The 19,353-nt window shown below is 49.4% G+C and overlaps 1 protein-coding gene across 2 annotated transcripts in view; it reads left to right on the top strand.

Moving 5' to 3' along the window:
- Positions 1 to 115: 115 nt before the first annotated feature.
- The window catches only part of FHOD1 (formin homology 2 domain containing 1), a 62,053-nt gene continuing 42,815 nt past the window's right edge, over positions 116 to 19,353 (top strand). For both annotated transcript variants that reach the window (XM_039503201.1, XM_039503200.1), the window contains exon 1: positions 116 to 321. In XM_039503201.1, coding sequence (XP_039359135.1) covers positions 145 to 321 — 177 coding nt within the window. In that variant the 5' untranslated portion in view covers positions 116 to 144. The remainder of the gene's footprint in view (positions 322 to 19,353) is intronic.

Genomic DNA, 19,353 nt, shown 5'->3' with positions numbered 1-19,353 from the left:
GGCTGGGAGCCGTAGCCCCGCCCCAGGCCAGGCCAGGCAGCGGGCGGGGCGGGGCGCGGGCTCGGCCTTGCCCTGAGGCGGGCGGCGCGCGGGCAGTTGCGCCGGGTGGGCGCGCGGGGAGCAGCGCTGCGCTGCGCCGCGTCTATGGCGGCCGGGCCCGGCGCCGCGCTCTGCCGCCTGCAGTACCTGGACGACAGCGACCCCTTCTCGTGCGCCAGCTTCCCGGAGCCGCGCCGCGCGCCCGTCCACCCGCTGCCGGAGGCGCTGCCGCTGGGCGCCCAGCTGCCCGCCCTGCACCGCCTGCTGGGCGCGCCCCTGCCGGTGAGCGGGGCCAGCGCTGGGTGGGGTCCGTGCGGCGGGGCCTGCAAATGGGTCCAGGGGGGCTGGGCTGGGCTGGAGGAAGTGGGGTGGTGAGGGGGCCTGCAATGGATCCGGGCGGGGCTGGGCTGGAGGAAGCGGCGTGGTGAGGGCTGTGTCAGGGGCTGGGCTGGAGGAAGCAGGAGATAGGGCCTGTACTGGTGCTGGGGTGGTGGGGTCCCCATGAGGTTGGGGCTGGGATGGAGGAAGTGGGGTGGTGAGGGGGCCTGCAATGGGTCCAGGGGCGGGGCTGGGCTGGAGGAAGTGGGGTGGTGAGGAAGCTTGCAATGGGTCCAGGGGGGCGGGGCTGGGCTGGGTTGGAGGAATTGGGGTGGCGAGGGGGCCTGCAAAGGGTCCGGGGGGGGCGGGGCTGGGCTGGAGGAAGGGGTTTGGTGAGGGGGCCTGCAATGGGTCCAGGGGGGCAGGGCTGGGCTGGGCAGGAGGAAGCAGAGGATAGAGCCTGTACCGGGGGTGGGGTCCCCATGAGGTTGGGGGGCTGGGCTGGAGGAAGTGGGGTGGTGGCAGGGCCCGTGTGGGCTCGGTGAGGAAGGCAGGAGGAAGTGAGATGGTGCGGGGAGCCTGCAAAGGATCAGGGGGTGCTGGGCTGGAGGAAGCGCGGTGGTGATGGGGCCTGCATGATTTGGGGGGGGGGAGAGTGGGGTTAGGGCAGGGCCTATGAATGGGCTGGGCTTGTTGGGTGTGGACATCCCGATCTTGTGCAGCCCCCTGGCTGTCTCAGCGCTCCATGCATCTGAGGAAGTGTGGTTTTTTACCGACAAATGCTTATGCCCAAATATATCTGTTAATCTTTAAGGTGCTACTGGACTCCTCATTGCGTTTGTGGGCACAAACTAACATGGGTACCCCCTGATACTTTAACAGTGTGTGTAGAACTCACTGGCCTGCGTACATTTCCCCCATCCCTGCTTCACTAGGCTGGTGCAGGTTTGTACCTTGGGCATAGGCTTTTGGTAGGAGCAGGCCCTGGAGCTGAGCCATTACAGCAAATTGTTTGGGCAGTACCGAGGAGGGACCAGGGGCTGGGCTAGTGAGGATGGGCTGGCAGGATTTCTGCCCTGATCTCTAGTAGCTGTCTCGTCATTCATGGAGGAGTTGGTTGGCTTGTCCTTTGGTTGGTTTGAAACCTTTAGTCAGGTGAAATCCATTCAGACTGGATTTCTCATTTCCCAGGGAGACCTGGCAGCGTCAGGCTACTGTACTGGTAGACTTGCAACTGGGAGACATTGCTCCTCAGCATCCAAGCTCAAACCCATTTGATAAACCCCCCTATGCACACAAAAAATGGAAACGGTCGGCATAAGGTCTTGTATTTAAACATAGCCTGTAGCTTGCTGGTTAGGGCCTGTCTAGCATAAATATTCCTCTAGCAGCGTGTTCTTGGTTTAACCACAGTTTTATCTGTATTCTGAAATGTCATCTCCAGTAGCACAGGGCCCCCAACACCAAAATGATGCATAGACTAAGAACTGACTTGAAGGAAACAGTGATGTCTTCTGAGTCACCAGCATTGCTTCCTGCACCATCTGGAGTTTATATAACACTTCTTGTACACTGAGGATTCTGTTAACTGGCAAAAGTGTCAGCCATTCAGGGTGCCACAATAGCTCTTACACAGTCTGAAAAATCAGAACTGGTTTAATGAAGAGCAAGATCGAGCAGGACTTCTGGACTGTCTTCACACTCTTGAATAGTGGCCTGCAATTTTTAGCTTTCCCCCTGGGCACAAGTGGGAGGAAACACTCCGGAATGATCCTACTTCTCACAGTGCAGCACCCTTTGACAGTTCTTCAGTGTCAGCTGTGAAGATGAGCATCAGCTCCTCTGTGTTTTCATATGCAACCTTGGCCATGTTGGTGCCTTAGCTGCCTCATCTGGAGTTTCTATCCTGTTGATGGGGTGACAAAACCCCTGAACTGCTGGCTAATGGGGCATGAGTGTTAACTCTCCACATGTAGATAGCTCGACAAAGGATTGCATTTTTCTTTGAATAACCTATGTATTCTATGGTATGTTTCTTACAAAGTGCATCCCCAAATGGTCCAGAGCTAGATGAGACAAGAAATTAAGAGGATAGGCAAAAAGTAGAGGCACAGCTTCAGAAATGGCAGAGGGATACAGTAAGGCAGTCAGAGCAGACAGGAGCTGCAAAGGAAGAGCTCTTGGACCAGCATCGACAAGGTTGTGTGTGGTCACAGAGCAGGCTGGTGCAAAGGGGAAGGATCTGGGTGGAGAGAAGAGAGGAGGTTTATGAAGTCTTCTATGGAGGGTTTGTAAATCAATGCAAACTTTGACTTAGACTGGTCCCTGTAAGGAATGGGAGCCAGCAGAAGTGTCTGAGGATGGGTTTGATGTGGTCATGCTTTGAATGTATGAGGAAATGGCAGCAGCATTCTGGAGAGCTGGAATGCTATGTGGGGGAGTGGCCGTAAGTAGATAAGGGAAGAGGTGCTGAAGGCCTGGTTGAGCCTGTCGTCAGAGGTGGAGTTGGGGATAAGCAGATCTGCAAGCTAACAGTGACTGGCATATGTGTGCACATTGAGGCTTCAGAGGTTTCTGGAATGATTATCTGGGCCCTTCTGCAAGGCAGGCTAAAATTAACTGGAAATTGTCTGGTTTCCTTCCCGGCACTCTTAAGTGGGTTATCTGGGAGGAAGTGGACAGGCACTTGGAATGTTCTCTACTTCAGTGGGAGCAGGGCCCTGAACATGGCAGAAGGCTTTGTGCTTTTAGTGTGCAGTTACTCAGTCCGGCACTATTCAGAGATTCCAAAGCCAGAAGGAATCATTCTAGTCATCTAGTCTGACTTTTTGTAAACAGGCCTATGGCTGGTCTATGGGAATGAGCTGCTGGAATCTCAAATTGTCCAGCACACCATCGTTTCCATGTCCCATGGTATCTGTATAATTTGACTAATTCTGATCTTCGGTCTGCCTCGTCTGGGGCTGGATGATGTAGTATTCTGTTGGGGCACATCATGGCACGTGACGTGGTGTGCTACCCTGCCTTGTTTGTCTGCTGATTTAGAGAGAAATCAAATAGGTAAGAATGAAAGAACTTCAATTTTCCATAGGTCAGAGTGTGGAAGGAAATCTAGGGAAAGCTGTCTGTAGTGGAAAGATGGCAAACATGTAATCCAAAGCGACACCGTACTTCAACTATGAGAAAGGGACTGAGAGACTTTGTCTATTGGACCGTATGAACTGGAACCATAAACTCACTAAACATTAAATCTCACCAGATAAAGGTTGTCAAAGTTAGACTCAGGACTCACAGTTTGTCAGACCACTCTTTTTTATTAGCACAGCGCTCTGCTAATAACACCCAGATAATGTGAGCACCATGCAAGACACAAACTATCTTATTTATACAGATAAAAGGGTGAGAACTTATCTGATTCTGCTTCCTTTGTTATCTTGTTAAGTTTACCTGGGCTAGGCATGCATATCTTATTTCCTTACTATTACCATCTTCTGTTAATGTTTCGCCATTAGCACCATTGTTTATGCCTAATGTTTCTTTTCCTGGCACCTGTATTTCAACATTTCTTATTTCTGCTTAAAGGTACATACAACATTTCTTTAATCCATTCTTATTTTTACAATATAATTAATTCTACTTTCACAGGGTCAACCCATCCTCCTCATCGTATCCACTCATACTCTACACCTGAACATAGCCATTCTATGGACAACATACCCTCGTATCTCAATGTCTGCACTTTGACCCATTAACCTTTTACTCCCAGTCGGGGATATTGCAGATTATGTATTTCTTATGCCATTTGATCTTAAACCGAATTTTGCCCCCTTGATAATCTGTATGTTATTCCCTCATAAGAAGAAACTTCTATCCTTAAACTCTGTGGTGGTCACTTTTTCTAAACATCATCTTAATAGAGTTTTTAAATCTATTGCATACAAGTGTCTATTCAGGGGAAACAAAGGTGTAACACAAAGGCTTAATGGCTGCAGTGCTGAAGCCCCTGAGGCAGTGTTGCTTAACAGCCTGCTGGGAGCACCTAGGTATGGCCCTTTGTTTTCAGGTTTTATTTTAAAATTTCCTGAGAATTTATCGGTTTGTTTTAAAAAGAAATTAAAAATGGGTGAAAATTGGTTCAAAAAAGAACTTCACAGTATTCTGGGTAAATATTGGGGGACAGGAGGACAGAAAACACAAGAAGTAGAGAAATATAAGAATACTTCTGACCCAGCTCTGGAAGATGAGATGATATATCATTCTATATCATAGAACTGGAAGGGACCCTGAAAGGTCATCGAGTCCAGCCCCCTGCCTTCACTAGCAGGGCCAAGTACTGATTTTGCCCCAGATCCTTAAGTGCCCTCCTCAAGGATTGAATTCACAACCCTGGGTTTAGTAGGACAATGCTCAAACCACTGAGCTATCCCTCCCCTTCCCCAGCTTGGTAAGCTGGATGGCTTAGATTAGTGAGCTACTGTCTCCTTCCAAAGTGGGGAGCTGGATTTGGGGAGTTCAGGCACTTCGTTTTGTATTTAAGCGGATCAAAATTCCAGTGACAATCAGTACAAACTGAATGATGTAGACGTACCCATAGCCTTTGTAAAACCTGGGACATTTTTGGTAAATGCTTTACGCATAGGACATGGAAGGGGGTTAACATGCAGGTTGAGGTAGTGTGAATAGAGAACTCTGTAACTCCAAAACGGAGACCACTTACGCTGTCCTATTCTGTGCTGCCCCACTTGGCAGCAGGGAGCTGTTTACCTTCTGTTAACAAAGAAACTACTTTGTGAGGCCAGCAGAAATAGCTATCCAGGTGAAACTTATTAACCAACAACCTGCTTTTCCTAGGGCAGTGAACAGCTAAGCAGGGAGCGCCTCGTCTGCACTGTATTGTCTTTACTTGTTGGGGAGACGCGTACAGTTGTCTGATCCAGAGCACAGAAAGGCAGAGACGGCATTAAGTGTCTGCTGGCTTTAAGGTGTCCCATCCGCACTGGTACCACCATGCTTTTGTGAGGAATCCTTCCTTGGGATGGGTGATTGTACCATGTCTTCTAAATGTCATTGGTGTGTCTTACCAACGTATTCAAAACTCTAGGGTGAAGATGAAACAACACATTCAGTAAAACATCCCATAAATCCTCATGAAATCTGAGAGGAGAACTAAAGAAATAATACTGGGAAGAGTAAATAAGTGAGGGATGGAAAACAGGGGAGTTAATGGAATCCAGCACAAAACGATACACTGCTCATCTACTGGTGATTCTAAACTTGCAAAGGTCCGATGGGCAACCAGAACAGCTTCCTGCTGCCATAACTAGCAGTGAATTGGCATCCCAGTTAGAGGCTGGAGGGAGATCTCAGTCCTCTTTTTCTGGACACCACCCATTTTATTTGTGGGCAATGGTTCATGACTGGAGATGAGAGCAAACTGCCCCATTGCAATGTGACATTGGGTAAGTACAAGGGAATGCATCACAATGATGCATTGTTCAAAAAACAGCCAAACGCTCAAGCAGCAGTAGGATAGCAAAATGCACATAAAAACCATTGAGGTGGGAGGGGGAGGGAAACCTTGGAAGGTGCAGATTTGGGGATCAATTCAGATAAACACTCAGGCTTTAAACACTTATCTGAACTGTATTTGAAGCTCCATGCCTCAGTCAAGCTGGATGGCCATTCCTCTTCTTTCCCTATAATGCCTGGACCTATTCCAGCAGAGTTTGGCTTCCCCCACACTTTTTACCTTGGAAAGGGGATTGGGGGAGAAGCATGGGTTTTCACTCACCTCCAATCTCATGTGAGTGGACAGCAAGCCTACTCTCCACTGTTTTTGTGGCACTTCCACCATCTCTTCCCCTCAAAGGTTTCCTTTTCTCTCTCCTTCCACTCAAATTCCTATTGCTGGTTATTTTTGTTTCCCCTGGAGGACTGGATTGCCTTCCCCTGTGGCTCTAGTCTAGGGGGCCAGATGATACTCTTCTCCCACCCCATGATGGAGCAGTGCTCCTCCAGCTTCTGCCTGCCTTCCAGCCAGGCCTAGTGTGGGAGGAGTGCCAGGGAGGAGCAGAGGCAGAGCAGGATGCGCTCCATCAGTCGCTCCAAAGGAGAAGAGGACTCGGCCTGCTGCCCACCACTGCAGCAGCCAGCAGTAGAGGCGAGGGGAGCGTCTCAGTGCAGGAGGGCGGAGTAGGCAGGCAGGAAATACGGGCCAGATACATTTGACTCCCACATGAGCTTGGGAGCCTTGGCGTGTGTGGATAACAGAACTTGTTGTTAAACCTTCCTCTGAACCAGACACGTGCCCTTTCATCCACATCTTCATTTTTCTTGGACTGAGCCAGTGTCATGTCATGAGTTATTTTTTCAAGGGTGACTAAGTGGAGTTAATTTGGGAACAAACAACAAAAGCGATGCCTAACGAAGCAAACAGATCTCTGGCAAGGGTTTTCCTCTCTGAGCCGGACTCTGTGTGTAATAAGATCTTTTATGTTGGACTGGAGGGGATGTTATAACGAGTGTGGCAGGGGAGATTTCGAGAACGGGTGTAAATCTAAGTGGGGTAAGGAAGACTTGGGAGTCTGTCAAGGCCCATTAGGCTTTTTTAGAAAAATATCCCACAGGCCCCTGGCAGTGATACTCTTGCCTTTGTCACATAACCTGAAATGTTGTCACTGTTGAGCTGTCTTCCAGGGTTTTCAGTTTCATGTGCAATAGTCCATTGTCCTTAGCAAACTCTGTGAAGGGCGGTAGGACTCTGCTCCATGATTGCATGAAGGGGTCAACTCACTGGTGCCTCCTCATGGCCAGGCATGGCAGCTCACTCTCTCTGTTGGGGTCTCCTGCAGGTGGCCGCTCCACCTCTGGGGCAGCCTGCCTCTTCCTGTGCCACGGCTCTCTAGCAGGGTCACTTGAAAGCCTCTCCCTTTCTGGGCAGCGTCTGATCAAAAAGCAAGGGGAGTTAACCCAAATAACCAGAGTTAGCAAGGGAGAGAGGGGGTATGCCTCCCTCCCTCTCGGGGCATATGGGGATATGGCCCTCCCTCCCAGGCAGTGGGGTCTGGGAAGCTCCTGCCTTCCCTCGGCCCTTTCCTCAGGGGCTGACGGTCTGTTCTTTTCTGCTCTGCCCATGTCAGCTGTTCTTCTCCCCTTTTACCTCCCCCGCCCCACCCAGCCTGTGCCTGCCTGGTAGGTGTGGCGGGGTGGGCCTGGCTCAGCCCAGAGCAGCTCCTTAAAACCCATTGTTGACCAGTGTGGGGTTTGCATTCCCCGTCACAGATTGCAACCCCCTTTTTTTACCATATGCTGCCTTCACGTACTCCAGTCTTCTCGGTGTGCCTGCTGGAGTTTGTAAGCCCAGGGTGGACTCGTGAGCCCTACTAGCTGCCAGCATTCTGTCACTTGAGATCTTTGAGTCCTTAGAGGGCCACAAGTTTGGCCTGGAAGAGCCATAATTTGTAGAGTGGCATCTTTTGGCAAGAAAGCAGCAGGGAGAGGGTGGCCCTGGGGCACCCTCCACCTTGCCTTGCAGGACAACCAGCGTTCTAAAGTGCTGGTTTTGGTCTTATCTTTAATACCATTCTGGGTGCAACACAACCCCTCTGAGCAAGGAGTAGTGAAACCTCCAGTAGACTAAACCTGTTTAACTTATTCACAGCCAAATTTCTGGATCTCCTTTAAGAGGCTGTCTGCATTAGAGAAACTTGCAGTGGTGTCATTACGTCAATATCTTTACCCTAACGTGGACTCTCAGCACCAGTGTAAAGTGAGGTTCACTTGGATAATTTATCAGATTAAGTTTCCCAGAGGCGTCCCTGGGGAAATAGCTGACACTAAGCATTCATCTTCTACATTGCAGCCGAACTGGGCTATCCAGCCCCCCAGCACAAGTATTGTGGTACTCTCTTTTCACCAAAATGTAGTCCAGGTTGTATTTATCCTCTTTCAGAGACTGCTGTTGGGGAGGCAGCTGGCGCAGCTTGGAGGTTTAGGTGCTTGTGTCTTCAAAACAGAAGCCAAGTTAGGGCCTGTTTATAAATCACAAATATAAACTGGGTACCAAATAAGGGTCCTGTGTATTTAGACTGAAGTATACAAGCAGGTCTGTCATTCTGATTCAGCAAATGCAAGCATCTTGTCAACACCACCACTTGTTCCCATCTGTCAGACAGCAAAGGATAGGTTACAATAACTAGTGATGCCAGAAATAAACTCCGTGGAGATGCACCAGTGTGGCAATCTTAGGAGCTCTCTGCTGTTGTCTGGCATTTCCAGCCTTCGTTTTACAAAACAAATGGCTAGCCTTTCTGGGTGGGTAGAAAACCACTGTGACCTAACCAATGCAGTGCCTTCTGACTCTGCAGGTGCACAGAATAAAACAAAGACACAGCCAACCCATTCATCTCGGCAGCGAGTGAATTCTGAAACCTAATAATGACAGCTTAAATGTCAATATTTTAAACCATTTTGTGGTTGATGGCCATAGCAGAAACATCCACTTGGGTGCAGGATTTTCTTCAGAACCAGCTGGGGTGGCCAGACACCTCAGACATGGAGCAAAGGTTGTGTTTGTTGTCTCTGTCCTGCGAGCCAAGTGCTTGTGGGCACTCAGGCATCTTGGGCATTGCTACTCTCCAATCACGGCATGGCAAACCTTGGCAAACCAAGTGATATGTCAGAGTTTCTTTAAATGCACCATGTGGGTTGAAAAATAAAAGTATTGGTGGGGTCATTAATAGCACAGAAGAGCTGGAAATTATTGCTAGTTACTGAAACAAATCACAGGAAGTGGAAGTGACTTCTTCACACCTGTGCTGGATAAAAGGGATATTAATGGCATGTCCAAGGAGTGTGCCTTTGTGTGATAGAGGACAAGCCAAAGGAGACCAGAATTATGGTGGAAAGCCAGTATCTAGACAGAAGTGAGCTAGGCAGAGGGTAAAGACAAGGTGATGCTCTTGGTACTAGGAGGAGTAAATGGGTGAACCTTTAATAAGTTTTGGTAATGAAAAAGTATCTGGTGCTCAGAAAACAGTGACTCTTGTTAAAGTGTTCAGGAAGAGGCTGTAGGAACACCTGTATTAGGAAAAGGTTTTTTAATACTTGGGATATTGTATCTTACGGCTACATTTGGAAAATTACACGCTAATAGGTATGAGTCAGCTTGGATTTGTGAAAGGCAAATCATGTCCCAGATTGCTGTCTAAAATAACTATCCTCCTGAGGTTTCTGTTCCTAGATTCCACTATATACCCCTGATACTTGTAAGAAGCTTATTCAGATCCCTCACACACATGGTTCCAGGTTTATTTGGGGAAAGGAAAAAGAACAGAATTAGGCATACATTACATCAGGACAGCATCCAGCCTGGAACACTGGGGTCTGCCCAATGGACTGCAGTCACGGTACATTACCGTCGTAGGGCACGAACTGTTAGCCTTTCCTCCTGGGCCACCGAAACAGGGCAAAGAGCAAACACATGGGCTAAAAACTCCCTTGTTGTTTGGGACTGTGTAGAGAAAAGTTATGCCTCAATTTCTGTGTCCCATATAACTCTCCCCTTCACAGCACTGATTAACTGGGGAGAGAATAAAATGACGTTTTTTCAGATTTGGGGGCTTGTATACAAGAGAAAGTTGCACCAGTTTGTGTGTGTGTGTGTGTTAGGGTATGGCTACACTTACGAGTTGCAGCGCTGGTCATCCAGCTGTGTAGGAACAGCGCTGGTGTGTGGCCACATTTGCAGCATTTGCAGCGCTGTTGGGAGTGATGCATTATGGGCAGCTATCCCAGCGTTCAAGTGGCAGCAATGTGCTTTTCAAAAGAGGGGTGGGGTGGGGTGGGGCGTAGTGTGACAGGGAGTGTGGGGAGAGAGAGAGAGTGGATTTTTGGAGCCAACACTGTGTTAGCTTCCTGCCTTGAAAAAATCAGAAAATTAGTCTTAACTCTTAATTGCAAACAGCCTGCATCTTCTCTGTCAAGCAAACACTCACTCCCTGCCTGCCTCATTCACTGGGGTTATCTCATTTGATTGATCACAGCAAACAGGAGCTGTGTTGGTTTTTTAGATAAGCTGCTCCGAGTTCACAACAAAACAAAGAGAGGCTGCATAACAAAACTAAGAGTAATTTAGTTAAAAGCATTCTGGGATATCTGCTAATACCCTGGAGGCCAATAACAGCACTGGTGTGTATCCACACTTGATGAGCAGCGCTGGATCACCAGCGCTGCAATGCTTATTCCCCATGCAGACCCAGGTGTACGGCCAGCACTGCAGCCAGGGAGTTGCAGCGCTGGATGTGCCCTGCAGGTGTGGACACTTACTAATTGCAGCGCTGGAAAGCCTCCACCAGTGCTGCAAATCTCAAGTGTAGCCATACCCTTAAACAGATTTAGTTAAACTGGTGCTAGCCACTGTATGGTCACTCTTAATTCAGTTTAAGAGTGGCTGATTTTAGTTTAGCTTATATCCAATATTTCCTTTCAGAGTTTTACAGTTAGCAAAAGCGTGTGTGGAAATGCCTGCCCCAGCCACTTAGAGCTCCCTGGTGGGAGAAGGCAGCACCATTGTCCACCGTGGAGTTTCCAGGGACAATTGGGGACACTTGAACCCCATAATCTGTACTATCGCTCTCCCTAGTAAGACACCTGTGTGCTTGCGAAGTGTTAGCTTCCTCCCCAAATGGATATCATCACTTTAAACTGCCCCCCAGGCCATCCTGTCAGACTGGTAAAAAGGCCGTGGTCAGAGCTTCGAGCCTAGGTTGACCTTCCCGTTTGCATCGCTTGGCAGGGTCTGTGTGGTCCCCATACCCTGAGTGTCAGGTTTCAGCTATTGGGGTGAAGAACTGAGGTTTAAAACAAGCAGGGAAGTTCTTGTATTCCCTGTAGCTTGGCTGTGTTTAACATGCAGCGTCCTGTCTGTGCTCACGCTGGAGTGAGGTCTGCGTTCGTCTCTGCAGCAGTAACAGGCAGCTTTAAGTTCTGAAACCTTCCACTCGTGGCCAACTGGAGTTCCATCTGCAGCTGCTGTGGGAAGACAGGGCGTGTGGGCTGGCTGGGAGAGGAGGCCTCTCCATCCTGCACTGAGCTGCTTCGCTTGTTACTATCCATACCATGAGGGCTTCGAGCCCTTTAGCTCCATCTCTGTTGCAGCTGACTGTAACCTTCGGTCTCCCAGCTTTCACGATCAGCCAACTGTTCCCAGGCCCCTGCTGACTGTAGCCTGTATCTGGGGGTGTGTGAACATCTTTGGATATCACCTTAGCCTAGTGTGCCAGATCAGTGACCCGTCGCTCCCTATCTGCCTCTTAGAAGAGGTTAGCAGGTAATTCCCCTGCCAGGATGTGTGACCGTGAGAGTGCCTCAAAAGCAATGTAAGACTCAGAAGGCCGTGTTAGAAACAAGGTTTGTGAAGAACGAGGGAGTCCTATTACTGAAGAGAGTCCCCATCACAGAGCTAGTCTGATGCACCTTGGAAGCTAACCTAAGTAGATACCAGTGTGGGATTGCTCCATCCGGTCCTGGCCTCCCCAAGCCCTTAGCAGGGCAGTTTGTCAGAGATCCTTCATGGTATCAGGTGCCTGGTGCCAAATCCCCCTGGAGCTGTCCCACTTGCACTTTCTAGGTTACTTTGCAGTCATATGCAATCCTGCTCACGGCTTTTGCAGGCCTCTCCCCATGTCTGTTTTCTGTAATCCTTTCATATTGGAATGATTAAACATTTTCTGTGTTCTTTTGGATGTCTATCCACATAGTGGGTGTCTCAGTGCAAGGATGCATCTTCGTACACAGGGATTGGATGTCCCATCCCTGCCACCCCTTCATGGCTGACTCCTGTTCTAGTTTGCAGATGCCCTTTGTAATGTTAATTGTTCCTGGTTTTAGGTGTTAATCTGTAGCCAGTTCAGCATTCCCTTGAATCCATGGTAAAAGCGACAGGCCATTTTAAAATTATTTCACAGATGAGTTCTTGACAGATTTAAACTGAGCTCTCACACTGACTCAGAGTAGAGACATGGTTCTGTACCCCAGATGCCTCTCCCCGTTACAGCAGTGGCTGGCCCTCAACTGACTGCCTCCAGCAATGTTACAGCAGCACCTGGACTTCAGTATTTCTGGTCAGGGCTTCTTCTGTGAGTGTGTCCCAGAGCCTTGTTTGGGTGGAAAGAAAGGAACCAAACCTAGACCCTGCCGTTTTCACTGCCCTCTCATGCAGGAATTCCCTGTTATGGGAACTGCCTTTAAAGAGTTCCCAGGACAATGCAGCTCGTGAGCTGACTGGAACAACATGTCTCTGTCCCCAAGGGTTAGCACTAGGAGACAACATGTGCCTGGGGTAGAATCCAAACCACGAACGCTGCGGGTGGAGCTGCATTCCTGCCACGCTTACATGAGAAACTGGCATCCGAGTTCCTGCAGCAGCCAGGAGGGCTTGGCCTCCCCAGTAGGCTGGCTCATGTAATTAGGCCCCCTGAAGCAGGCATGGACATTGATGCTGACCTGCCTGTGATTTAGCAGTTAACACCCTGCGGTGTTGCTAGCGAGGCTTGAGCACTCCTGGGAAAAGTGTGTGTGTGTGTTGTGGGGAGCTTCCCCTGCATCAGACAACTCCTGGGAGAGGGATGAGTTCCGTGTTTAGTTACAGCACATGGGCTGGGATGCGAACCTGGAGCTGCGTATACCCCACAGTCTCCAGTACAACTCTCATAGTGACAGGGAGAGGTTTGCACAGAGATCGAGAGTCGAATATGGCCTTTATGTAGGAAATAAATCTCTTCATCGGCATCTCTCTGCTCAGAACCTCATTGTCACATTCTGCATTGCTCAGTGGGAAATGCTTGACTTAGGGTGACCCGCTTTTTCTGTGCTCTGTTTCTCTTCGGCCCTCCTCCTCATCCTGCCTTTCTCAGTTACCCTCCCTCTGCCCTGGCTTTGTGTCTGCAGCAGCTCCCAATTTGCACCCCTCACTACAACCCTGGGTTTCACTTCCAACCCCTTCTCCATTCCCTTCTCCGCTAACTTGAATCAGCAAAGAACTAATTATTGTGGACGTTTAATAGGTCCTCTCTACACATGAGAGTTAACACCCTAGTGAGAAGCTGGAGAGTTCGTACCACTCAGGCAGACAGTACGGCATTGGCTACGCTGGGGTCCCATTTGAAGGAGTCTATATGCTTTCTGTGTAACCAGGAAGGGATAGAAATGTGCCTCGTTAAGTGAAAGCTGAGGTTCTGCAGAATCTGCATGTCGTGTGAGTCGCACCAGTACTTCAGTGTGTCAGGTGATTCATGGGTTTGATACCCGACGTAGAGTAAAGCCAAGGCTACATGGTTAATAGTAACAATCTGATAGCACATTGTAAATGATTTGGGGACCCCTGGGGATGCAATGTGGCCTACAAACCACATAAGAATCCCATCAGCACCCAGTAGTGACACAGCAGTATTGCCAGCCCCACATGTTCACAGACCATTAGTCAGGCCTTAGAAATTATGAGATTGGCTTAAAAGTCACAAGACCTTTAAAAAATGATACATTTTGGGCTTGCTTTCTCTGGCCTCTGGTTTTGAGCCTTTGGGTCGCGCTGGAGTCACATTTTCAAGCTTTTCTCTGCAAAGAGGAGGGCTAGGAACTTCCTTTCATTTTTAAATGAAAACTAAGATTGTCATGTCTGTAATCACTCCTGGAGCTGGGGCTTAATTAAATCAACAAATATTACAAAGATCGTGACAAAATAGCCAGAGTTGGCAGCACTGCAGTTTAGGTTGGAACAGATCAGTTGAACCAACTGGTGGAATTGAAGTTGGCAGAAGGCCCCATCACTTGCGGCGGAATTTGAGAAATACTGGGGGAACACCCCAGAAGTGTTCAGTGGTTAGCTTTTACATCACTCTAGCACTGCATGAGTGTGTCAGTTGACAGGAGAGGAGAACAACTCTGAATCTCCACCACCACTTCCTTCCATGCCCACGTGATCCTTGGCATTGCCTCCCCAAGTACTGACCCATCCTGATTCCTTTCAGCTGCATCACAGCTTGCAGCCAGTGGCTGCTCTTGATAAGTTACCAGATGTGACTCCTAGCCCAAGAGGGGAATGAGTCTCCCCGTGTGCAGATATTGTTCGGGTCTGCCAGTTAGAACTTAGTCTCCAAAGAAGGGGACCAATACTCATGAGTTCCAGGCTCCTAGTCTTGTGCCCCATCCACTAGGCCATGCTTCTCTTCTCCCCCTCCCCCCCGCTGTGGGAGGCACGTTTTGTCAGAGGGCCCGTGATCCCAACTCTAGCTACATACTTCAGGCAGAGTGGTGAAAAGAACAGCCATTGTTGATGGAATCAGAGAAAGAGAGGGCTAGATGAGCTCTTGAGAGGTCATCTAGTCCAGCCTCCTGCGATGAAACAGGACCAAGTAAACTTAGACCATCCCTGACATGTTTTTTCCAACCTGTTCTTAAAAGCCTCCAATGACGAGGACTCCACAACCTCCCTTGGAAGCCTATTCCAGCGCTTAATTGCCCTTAGAGTTAGATGGTTGTTCCTAGTATCTAACCCTGGCTGCAAATTAAGCCCATTACTTCTTGTCCTATCTTCATTGGACATGGAGAACAATTGATCACCGTTCTCTTCGTAATCGTTCTTAACATACTGTTATTAGGTCCCCTCTCAGTCATCTTTTCTCAAGACTAAACATGTCCGGTGTCTTTAACTTTTCCTCATAGGTTTGGTTACCTAAACCTTTTATCGTTTTTGTTGCTCTCACCTGGACTGTCTCCACTTTCTTACCTAAAGCGCGGTGCCCAGAACTGGATGCAGTACTCCAGCTGAGGCCTCACAGTGCCGCGTAGAGCAGGACAATTACCTCTCATGTCTCGCATACAAGACTCCTGTTAATACTCCTCAGAATGGTGTTAGCCTTTTTCGTAACTGCGTCATATTGTTGTCTCGCTCAATTTGTGATCCAGTCTTACTCGGACTATGATTATGTCATGGAGGTCACGGAATCCATGACATTTTCTGCCCTGGGGCTGGAGCTCCCAGCCAGCCCCACCCATGCAGCTCCCAGCCAATGCTGTACTGTCCCTGATGGGCAGCTGGGGGGACCCGGGAGCCCCAGCAGCAGTGTGTGCTGAACCCACCTACCCTTTTTGCTAGGGATATTTTTAGTGAAAGTCAGGGACAGGTCACGGGCTTCCGTGAATTTTTGTTTATTGCCCATGACTTGTGCATGACTTTTACTAAAAATATCTATGCTAAAAACTTAGCCTTAAGTGTGACCCTTGAATCCTTTAAGCAGTACTATCACCGAGTTAGTTATTCCCCATTCTATTTTTCCTTCCTAAGTGTAGTACTTTGTACTTGTCTTTATTGACTTTCATCTTGTAGAATTCAGACCAATTCTCCCATTTGTCAGGGTCATTTTGATTTCCGATCCTGTCCTCCAAAGTGCAAGCAGCCTTTCCCAGCTCGGTGCCATCTGCAGATTTTATAAGCACACTCTCCACTCCATTATCCAAGTCATAAATGAAAATATTGACTAGTACTGCACCCTGGATGTACCCCTGCAGGACCCCACTAGATAGATCCTCCTGGTTTGACAGTGAACCATTGCTAACTACTCTTTGGGTGAGGTCTTTCAACCAGTTGTGCACCCACCTTTGCTCTTTTTGCCACACTGCCAATAGGAAGGCAGAAGGTGAGCATGACTGCGTCCCAAAATAGCATTTGGAGCAAACGTGCCAGGCCTAGCGCTATACTTAGGGTATGTCTACATTGACGGAGTTTTTGCGCTGTAAGTTCCACCGGTGAAAGTAAAGCGCTGGTTTGTGTCCTCACTCAGTTCCTCAGGCACCAGAGAGTGTTTACACTACCAGCAATTCCATCGCGGATGAGAGCAGCACTATAGGGCAGCTATCCCACAGTGCAGCTCTCTCAATAGGTGGTGTGGGAAGATGGGGGTCCCTGCTCAGTGCCCCGTGTTGCCCTGCTTCATGTCCCAGCAGCCCCATTACTTCCTTGTTTCTTTTGTGGCATTTTTTTTTTAAAAAACCCTGCTGTCCGGCTGCTTTCCCTGCCACATCTACAAGCAAAGGGAAAGGGAGTTTAAAATTTTCCAGTGCTTACAGGGGAAGGGGCGGACGTCTGTTTACTTGGCGTCAGAGCAGCGGAGATGCTGGGCAGAGTGGTCACTTTTGGAACTGTGGGATATCCTTCGGAGGCCAGAAGGTGTTTATGCTGGTAGAACGTGTCTTCGCTTTCACAACAGTGCAAAAAAAAACAGCAGAAAGGACTGTAAGCCTCTTGTGAAAGTGGTTTTCTTCTTGAACCTCCGAAGTTTCACCGCAAAAAGTCATTAACAAGTGTAGGCGCTCCCGCGGTTTTAGTGCGAAAAAGAGACTTTTTGTGCTTTAAGTGGTAAGTGTAGATGTAGCCTGAGAGTTGTTCTGGCGGTGTGTGCTGCCCACTACACAGAGCACTGCTGGAGGGCTCTCGGAGCATTTGAAGAGAGACCTAACTCATTCCTGTGCGCTACTGGCTAGAAAAGATGTATTAAAACTGTCTGCTTTTTTAGCGGCACCAGTGAACTCGGTTGGCAGGTCCTTCTCGTGATGACACTGCTGGCTTGTGACTTGGCCTAGCAAGATACCAAGGCCAGTAAAGCCCTGCCTTCCAAAGGCCAAGCGTGAGGGCGTGTAGCTTGATTTGCAGCATGTGGGGCCGGGCTTGCAGAGAGTCTGCTCCCTGATGTCAATGCAGAGTGAACCTTCCAGATTACGAGAAGGAGCTGTGATATGGGATTTCCTGTCCGAAAAGAGCCGAGGATTCCAGCTGACACCCAATCCCTGCTGGCTCCCCTGTTACCCATGGATTGATTTTGGTGTGTCAGCTGAAATGGATGTTTGCCGCCGGTAACTGGTTGAAATCGAATGCTGCCAAGCCTACCTGTGTGCGCCGGAGCCAGATCCCAGTGGTTCTACCTCCTGCTTCCCCTCGGTCTCCTGACAGTATCCCTGAAGGAAGTGCCTTGTCTGTCACAATGTGGAGTGCTGGGGTTGAACACTCCCCTTTGCCTGGAGGATGCTTTGCCTCCCCAGCGAGGGTCTCTGTGACAATCCCTGGTCCCAGTGCAAGAGTTCCTGTCACACATTCCGGTACAGAATTCAGAACACCAGAGTGAGAGGAGAAGCTGGACCGAGGGTGAAGATGATTCCAGCTGCGTGTCTGAGTGAGGTGGGCTGCTGGGAGTCAGAGGAAGCGGCAGTGTTTGGGCAAGCGACTCTGATTCTAGGCTGAACTGGCCAGGAGCTGCCCTTTCCCCTCACGCTGTTCAGTAAGGGAGCCTCCTTACGGTAGCTTTTCTGACTTTCCTCCACAGGGCTGAGATTGCCAGTCCCTGCTTGGCACTCTCCCCATCACCCTGCTGGAAGGGAGCATCCCCTCTTGTAGGAGAGAGGGAGGGATCTTACCTCTGTCCACTGCAGAGATGGCAGGCAGAGCCGACCTGGCTTGAGGCCAGGGCCACGTGGCTGATCCCCTGGAGTGGTTGCATTGTGACTCAGGAATGGCTGAACCTGTTGGGGTTGTGCTCCCCTGCTTGGACCCCTTTATTTTGGGATGTGAATGCTGCACAGCCTGGAGGCTGTGGTTTTCATGACTGTCAGGAAGCAGCCAGGCAGCGATGAGTCAGCGTGCAGGCTTTGTCAGGATCATGGTGGTGGGTGAGTCACCAGTGCCTGTGTGTACCGAGGGTGTGTGCACGTGTCCCTCTGCCATGACTCCCGGCTGCTGCTGGCTGCATCTCTAGGGTGTGTGTTGGAGGGATGGTGGGGGAGAACTGCTAGTACCTGGTGAAGTGGGTATTCACCCACGAAAGCTCATGCTCCAATACGTCTATTAGTCTATAAGGTGCCACAGGACTCTGTCGCTTTTTACAGATCCAGACTAACATGGCTCCCCCTCTGATACTTGCTAGGCCACTGTCGGTAGACAGATACTGGGCTAGATGGACCTTTGGTCTGACCCGGTACAGCCGTTCTTATGTTCACCTAGTCGCTACTTTAGGTGCTGGTACGGTGTCCTCTCCTCTCCCTGCCCCACTGCTCCCCTCTATAGGTTGTCTTTATTCCCCGCCCCCTTTCCTTGGGGACTCCTTTTTGGGCCTCTTTCCTCACCTGCTGTCAGCTCAGTCAGTGGGCTCTGTAGGTCCGTGCTCAAGCACTGTAGAGATGAGGGTACCAGTGCATTTCACCCAGCTGCCAGCACGGGACCGTGATCTAGCAATGGAAGCAGTCACTCTGAAATAGATTCGGGGGAGGATGGGTAATCAGCTGAACGTGAGCTCCCAGTGGGATGCTGTGACCAAAAGAGGTGATGTGATCCTGGGATGCATAAGAATGGTGAGTAGGAGTAGAGAGGTTATTTTACCTCTGTATTTGGTGCTGGTCCCACCACTGCTGGAATCCTGTGACAAGTTCTGGGGTCCATAATTCAAGACACATGTTGATAAATTGAAGGGGGTTCAAAGAAGAGCCCCAAGAATGATTAAAAGATGAGAAAACCTGCCTTATAGTGGTAGACTCAAGGAGCTCTATCTATGTAGCTTAACAAAGAGAAGGTTAAGGGGTGACTTGATCCCAGTCTGAGTTTCTACATGGGGAACAAATAGTTAATAATGGGCTCCTCCGTCTAGCAGAGGAAGGTCTAACGCGATCTGATAGCTGGGTGCTGAATCTAGACAAATTCAGACTGAAATAAGGCGTAAGTTTTAAGCGTGAGGGCAATTAACTATTGGAACAATTTACCAAGGGCCATGGTGGATTCTCCATCACTGACCATTTTAAAATCAGGACTGGCTGTTTTTCTAAAGGATCTGCTCGAGGAATGGTTTCGGCGCAAGTCTCTGGCATGTGCATACAAGGGGTCAGACAAGATGGTCACAATGGTCCCTTCTGGCCTTGGAATCTCTGAATCTGGTGAGGGGAAGAGAAGACAGGAAT

The sequence above is a fragment of the Mauremys reevesii genome, linkage group 16, assembly GCF_016161935.1.
Source record: "Mauremys reevesii isolate NIE-2019 linkage group 16, ASM1616193v1, whole genome shotgun sequence".
NCBI classification, from domain to species: Eukaryota; Metazoa; Chordata; order Testudines; family Geoemydidae; genus Mauremys; species Mauremys reevesii.
This window is presented reverse-complemented; position numbering and strand designations above follow the sequence as displayed.